Genomic DNA, 7,570 nt, shown 5'->3' with positions numbered 1-7,570 from the left:
GGGTGCACGAACCCGTGTCCCCTGCATCGGCAGGCGGACTCTCAACCACTGCGCCACCAGGGAAGCCCCCTTGCTCTATTTTTTTAGGAGCAAGGGGACCTGAAAATTTTTTAAGCAGTTCACTTGTACCTCAAAAATAAACAGAATATAAAGTTCCTTAAGCCAACTGTCTAATCATTCTAAAATTTCATTTTGAAACAGTAACTTACATTATTATTAGTCTTTACAATTTCTCCCCAGTCTTAAGAAGTCACCACAAATTTAAAAAGGCCTACTCATGGGACTTCCCTGGTGGTCCAGTGGTAAAGAATCTGCCTTCCAATGCAGGGGACGCAGGTTCGATCCCTGGTCGGGGAACTAAGATCCCACATGCCGCGGGGCAACTAATCCCGCATGCCACAACTACTGAGCCCGCCTATCTCAACAAGAGAAAACCCGAACACCACAACTAGAGAGAAGCCCACGTGCCACAACAGACACGACACAGCCAAAAATAAAAATAAATGAAATATTAAAATAAATAAAAATAAAAAGGCCTGCTCATAATAAATTAAAATACAAAGTAATAAATTCAGTATAATTTCAACCAGGTATGAGTTATAGATTTATACAGCCAATGTCTAGGATAAAAGAAAAAAATTACAAGTTTGATATGTTACAGAGATAAGATTATAGGTGATGCTTTTTTTAAAATTTATTTATTTATTATTTTTGGCTGCATTGGGTCTTTGTTGCTGTGCGTGGGCTTTCTCTAGTAGCGGCGAGTGGGGGCTACTCTCTGTTGCAGTGCGCGGGCTTCTCACTGCGGTGTCTTCTCTTGTTGTGGAGCACGGGCTCTAGGCACACGGGCTTCAGTAGTTGTGGCACATGGGCTCTAGAGCGCAGGCTCAGTAGTTGTGGCTCACGGGCCTAGTTGCTCCGCGGCACGTTGGATCTTCCCAGACCAGGGCTCAAACCCGTGTCACCTGCATTGGCAGGCGGATTCTTAACCACTGCACCACCAGGGAAGCCCATAGGTGATGCTTTTAATTTTTATTTTAAATTGCTATAATGATATTTTTGATATCAATAATGAAATAGCAGTTTAAATTAATGTTAATTAATAGGGTAGATTAATTTCAGAGGCATAATGTAGAAATTACCTCACTCTACTCTCTCCTCCCTCCCCTACCATTGTTTCCCCTGCAGTCAGTCCTAATGCCAGAGAAATCTTCAAAAGAAATTCCCAAATTTTAAAAAGAAATCAACCTGAAAGGCCTTAAGAGAAAGTCTAAGGAATACTTTAATCAGTGCTGAAAAGGGCTAGGTTAGCCAAGGTAAAATTATTAGACAGACCCTCAAGCAATTCTTCCTGTTCTTTACCTACCCACATAAGTCGCACAATCCCCCATTTCACCAAGGTCCTAATCTTCTTCCTCTCCCTCTCCTCTACTAGCTCTGCTTTTTAAAAAGCACCTGAAACTCATTCACACTGAAGTAAAAATAATTTGTTACCCCTCTCAGGAATATCTGCATTTTAGCAGTGCTAAAAATCCTAAAGGGGTTCCAAAGCTGAACATTTTTCAGGCATTTGTGTGTCTCTGCACATGCATTCATGACACTATCAGCAAGGCTGGATCAAAAAGGACTTAACTTTTGTCTCCGTTTGAGTTAGTTTCTATAGGTTACTTGACTATTTGTGTAAAAGGTGGTTAAGTTCAGAGGCAGCAACAACGCAGAGGTGGAGGGGTAGCCTATCAGGACTCCACACTGTACAACCCCAATTTACACTGTATTCTACCTGAACGGCACCCACCCCACAACAAAACATGACTGGTGCTCCCCAGAGCTGTACAACGCAGCAGCCTGCTTTCTATAAGGGTGTGCTTGGAAGAGAAAAATTCAAAAGAGAAAAGAGTAACTTTGAGGGCTTCCCTGGTGGTGCAGTGGTTGAGAGTCCGCCTGCCCCATGCAGGGAACACGGGTTTGTGCCCCGGTCCGGGAAGATCCCACATGCCACGGAGCGGCTGGGCCCGTGAGCCATGGTTGCTGAGCCTGCACATCCAGAGCCTGTGCTCTGCAATGGGAGAGGCCACAACAGTGAGAGGCCTGCGTATCACAAAAAAAAAAAAAAAAAAAAAAAAAGAGTAACTTTGAAAGGCTGGGTCTCTTGACATAGCTTGAAATACTGTAATGTAATGGGAAGTTACTCAAATACCTGTGTTCCAGACAATGCATTTTTGTATGTCCCAGAACAGAAGCAATTAATTCAATTACTGTCCATTAGTCTCTTGTCCCTCATTTCAAGGTGAAAGGTAACCAAGCACCATAAATGGATTCTTAAATCCAACAAGAAAAAATGAATTTATTAAGCCTTTACTTTTGGCCTCAGATCATCAATTTAACCTTCAAAATATATGAAGGAAAAAAGGAAGGGGCCAAGTCCATCCAAAGAAGTGAGATGATCCGCCATGCAAATCAGATTTAAAGAAAAAAGAAAAAAAACCTTAGAAAATATTACTTTATTAACCCCAAAGTTTTAAAATTATAAAGAAAACAGAAATCTAAGGAATTATATTGTTATGTTTGGGGGGTTTTAAGTCAGTTTTTAATCTTTTTTGGTGTGAAAATAATATAGTGGTTATATTTAAAGACAGAGTCCTCACCTTTTAAGAGATATATACTGAAATATTCCTAAATGAAGTGACATGATGTCTGGGATTTGCCTCAAAATAATCCATGGAATGGAAGTGAGCAGAGATACAGACTGGCCAAGAATTGATCAATGAAGCTGTGTTATAAGCACATGGGTGTTTATTATATTCTTATACTTCTGTACTACCTTGAAATTTTCTATAAATGAAACATACTCTCACACACAAGTTATCTCCAGCACTTAGAAAAGTATTTGTTGGGACTTCCCTGGTGGCCCAGCAGTTAAGACTCCACGCTCCCAACACAGGGGGCCCGGGTTCAATCCCTGGTCAGGGAACTAGATCCCACATGCCGCAACAAAGAGCCCCCATGCCGCAACTAAAAGATCCCGTGTGCCGCAACTAAAGATCCCACATGCTGCAATTAAAGATCCCGCATGCCACAACTAAAGATCCCGTGTACCCAACAAAAATCCCGCATGCTACAACTGAGACCCAGCACAGCCAAATAAATAAATAAATATTTTTTAAAAAGGATTTGTTACTCAGTAGGTAATCAATAAACATTTGTTTACAAGAATGAAAGTCTATTTACATCTATGTAGCAAAAAAAATCACACAAAATAATTCATTTCTTTCATAAAAGCAAGCACACAAACTGACAACAGTCACTGAATTAGGGAAGTGGAACTATGGGGTTTTTTCCTCTCATTTCAAAAAGTTTCTTAGTATATAGAGGTATTTTGTAATTTTTTCAAAAAACTTGAGATATTTTGGGGGTTTTTGTTTATTTCTGACTGGGTCAGGTCTTAGTTGCAGCACGCGGGATCTTCATTGCAGCATGTGGGCTGCAATAGTTGCGGTGTTCAGGATTTCTCTCTCTAGTTGGGCATGCAGGCTCCAGAGCACGTGGGCTCTGCAGTTTGTGGCACATGGGCTATCTAGTTGAGGTGCGTGGGCTCATTAGTTGAGGCACGCAGGCTCAGTAGCCCTGCAGCATGTGGGAATCTTAGTTCCCCAACCAGAGATTGAACCCGTGTCCCCTGCATTGGAAGGTGGATTCTTTACCACTGGACCACCAGGGAAGTCCCCTTAAAAAGATATTTTTGAATGATTAAGATAATAAAGTCAGTTATTATTTTTAATACTAGCAGATCTTCAATCTTTACAGTCCCACTTAAGGCCCAACAAGTATCAGGTCAACAAGAGCAAAGCTTAATGCAAGAACAGTGAAACTTTAACTCACTGGCTAATTCTGTGAGATGGAATAATAATTTAATAATACGTACCTTTGGGATGCTGAATTTGCCTTTTTTTTTTAATATTCCTGTCCATAGGTCATTTAGGTATTATGAAACATTTAAGACTATCATATACATAACCAAAAAAAAATCCTAAGATTAAGGTCTCTTCATAGGCAACTTTAATCTAAAACTGTTTTATCCTTATTCTGAAAACTGTTATTATTTGGCTTTTCTTTCTCTACTATTTTTCACTCAGCCATTATTTCCTGATTCAGATCACCTGTCCTGGAAGTTTAAAGGAGTGGAAATAGACAGAAATACACTGAACCAAGAAGGTGAGAAGGATCCACAAGGGTAATGGGAAAAGCTCTTCTGCGGACAGTTTGAAGAACACAACTTTAAAATGCTAAGATTTTTTTTGTAGATAACAGCTCTCTGACCAGTGCTTTAATCAAATTTTAAACCAATTCAGCTGCCTTTTTTCTCCCTCCATTAGCAGTTAATTTCTGTATATGAAGCTTGATCATAAATATTTGTCTAACAAATGATATACATTAAAAAAATACATAGTATGGGGGCTTCCCTGGTGGCGCAGTGGTTGAGAGTCCACCTGCCGATGCAGGGGACACGGGTTCGTGCCCCGGTCCGGGAAGATCCCACATGCCGCGGAGCGGCTGCGCCCGTGAGCCATGGCCGCTAAGCCTGCACATCCGGAGCCTGTGCTCCGCAACGGGAGAGGCCACAACAGTGAGAGGCCCGCGTACCGCAAAAAAATAAAACTAAAAAAATTTAAAAATTTTAAAAAATACATAGTATCGTTTACAGAGTACACTGCATAGATATCGAAAAAAATTCAAGAATACCATTCAGGCATTAATTCTGACAGAAAATAAGGAATACTCATGCAGCCTATATAAATTTACTAACAAATCTTAGAAACTGACATTTGAATTGACCAATCTGTAGAGTCTGGTTACATATATTCATTTTCTACCTTTCTACAGATTCAAACGAGCTATATAAGAAGTGGAATCTCTAAGATAATGGCCTCCCAGAGCTCCAGCCTCTGGAATGAAACAACTACATCTGTTTATCAGTACCTTGGTTTTCAAGTTCAAAAAATTTACCCTTTCCATGATAACTGGAACACTGCCTGCTTTGTCATTCTGCTTTTATTTATATTTACAGTGGTATCTTTAGTGGTGCTGGCTTTCCTTTATGAAGCACTTGACTGCTGCTGCTGTGTAAAAAACAAAACTGTGAAAGACTTGAAAAATGAACCGAACCCTATTAGAAGTATGATGGACAACATCAGAAAACGTGAAACTGAAGTGGTCTAGTACTCTACATAAGATGAACAAAAGCTCTGAAAACAGCCGTCAATTACTGAGAAAAAAAGAAAAATTTCTGAGGTCAACTGTTATTACAAAACTGACTATGAATAATTAAAAGATTTCTATTAGAAGGGAAAAACAAGTTAAATATAAACTTTTTGTGTGTGTATCGATTTCATTAAATATACTGTAAAACTTTCACAAACGTGAATAATTTACCAATCTATTTAAAATAACACTTCAAAAACTAGTTAAAAGATTCCTAGAACTCAACACTAGGCATTAAAAAGTAAACTGGAAACCAAAAGAAAGGCTAATGATCCCAAAATAACATACCTAAACAAACCATGTGAACTAAAAAACAGAGTACTATCCTTCATGTATTTTGGTAATTAAAATGCTACTTAAAATACTTATCTAAATCCAAAGTAAAATATTCCCACTTATGCATAAGTCCCTACTTACTAAGAAGCAATACTTTCTAGTTTATTGAAGACAACTTAAACATTTTTAAAGATTTAAGTTTTATGTAGGATTAGTGTGAAAAAAAGACTCAAAATACTCAGCAAGGTCACAAGGACACTTGCATAAACTTTTCATAAAATTGACTTACTGTTTAGTAAGAAATACATGGTCTAAGATGAGCTGTTTTCAAACTAAAACTTTCTAGCATACCCCCCTAAATTGCATTTCTTGAGCTTGTTCTTTCATTATGTCTCTCGCATTCACACTCCCAAGGACTAAGATACCCAATGCAAAAAGACTGCCCGGTAACTCCCTGGCGGTTCAGTAGTTAGGACTGGACGATTTCACTGCAGGGACCTAGGTTCAATCCCTGGTCCGGGAATTAAGATCCCGAAAGCCGCGCGCAGTGTGGCCAAAAAAAAAAAAAAGACTGCCAAAAAAGTCAAGAGCAAGTCAAAAGCTAGGACCACTTAACACCTGTTAAGAAATATGGCAATCTTATTTCTTGGAATGCCAAAGGCTGTACAGTATTATATTTTATAACCCTGACACTATTTTGCTACTACCCAGGAGCAAACCAAAATATGCTTTTAACCACTACACTATAACTGCCCTTAGACCAGAAATGTCACTCCTGGAAATTTATTCTGAGAAATTACTTCAAAAGAAAAAACTGAAGATCAAAGATGTTTACAATAGCATTACTCAAAATAACAAAAAAACTGGAAGTAACGGCACTTAACTAAATGTGTCTCATCAACATTAAGAAGCAACTGAAAATTATGGCAAAACAGAAAATACTTGATATGGGAAGTGAAAAATAAGTATCTCTCATTTTCAACTTAAAGAGCCCTACATACCAGTCTGAAATCGCTTTTCCACACAATGTTTTTATATTTTTCTTTTAACATTAGAAACAAACACAAATAACGTAACCAACTTTCAAAGGACTTGTGGAACTTAGGCATACAAAATATTCTGGTAACCAAGAGCTACTCTGAGCACTTGTTAAAACCACATTTTCATAAATGGAAAACTTTGGGGTCCTTGCCATAGATGGGAAGCATACAGGTCCTTTAATAACTAGATTTTTTGATAACATACACTACCTTTTCCCTACCCTACCCTGCAATCTATTTAGCCATTTAACAAACATGTACTGAGGGCTTCCATGTGTGAGGGATTAGGTTACAATGGCAAACAATCATGCAATTACAGTGGCACACAATAGCTTTGTCAGAAACAGGGAGTGCTCTGGGAATTCAAAGGCTAAGCAATAAACACAAATTGGAAAGTGGGAATGACTTTAAAGCTGAAACCTAGAAGAGGAATAGGAGTTAACCAAAGGAAAGAGGGAAGGAGGTAAGAAAGAACGTTCCAGGAAGAGGAAATAATATGAGCAAAGGCCAGGAGGCAAGAGAGTGAAGCATGTTAGAGGAGCAACAAGCCAGTATCATTAGGACAGAGTACAAGGAGAAAAATGAGATACGGGCACAAAAGATAAGGGGGACAAGTACAGCATGTAGGCTGCAGGAAAAGGTGGGCTTTGTCTGAAAAGCAATGATCAGCCTTAAGCAGAGAATGACATCAGCAGATTCATGATTAGAAAAATCACTGACTTGTACAGAGAATGGCCAGTAGGGAAGCTAAACCAGGACACCTGACAAGCAGCTGACTGGGCAATCCAATGGTACTGCCCCGAGCTAGGGTGGTATGGTAGTCTTTAGTGTTTACACCCAATATTTCCAGCTCCCCTCTTTCTGAGCACATGGAACTGGGTGGGTACAGCCCTGTGACTAGCTCTGGCTAATGAGCTGTGAGAGGAATTGATGTGTATCACCTCCAGACCACAGCATTTAACTGCCAGGCAAGATCTTCCAGAGTTCTCTTTCCC

The 7,570-nt window shown here is 39.4% G+C and overlaps 2 protein-coding genes across 3 annotated transcripts in view; one reads left to right on the top strand and one right to left on the bottom strand.

Annotated features, from left to right (window-relative positions):
- The window catches only part of GTF2E2 (general transcription factor IIE subunit 2), a 68,892-nt gene that overhangs the window by 52,549 nt on the left and 8,773 nt on the right, over positions 1-7,570 (bottom strand). The gene's annotated exons all lie outside the window — the stretch shown is intronic.
- On the top strand, positions 4,921-5,217 carry SMIM18 (small integral membrane protein 18). Its single transcript, XM_007447623.1, has one exon. The coding sequence runs from the start codon at positions 4,921-4,923 to the stop codon at positions 5,215-5,217; it is 297 nt and encodes a 98-aa protein (XP_007447685.1).

This window comes from Lipotes vexillifer, unplaced genomic scaffold, assembly GCF_000442215.2.
Source record: "Lipotes vexillifer unplaced genomic scaffold, Lipotes_vexillifer_v1.1 scaffold1318, whole genome shotgun sequence".
Lineage (NCBI taxonomy): Eukaryota > Metazoa > Chordata > Mammalia > Artiodactyla > Lipotidae > Lipotes > Lipotes vexillifer.
The sequence above is the reverse complement of the archived record's forward strand: the minus strand, read 5'-3'. Positions and strand labels throughout refer to the sequence as shown.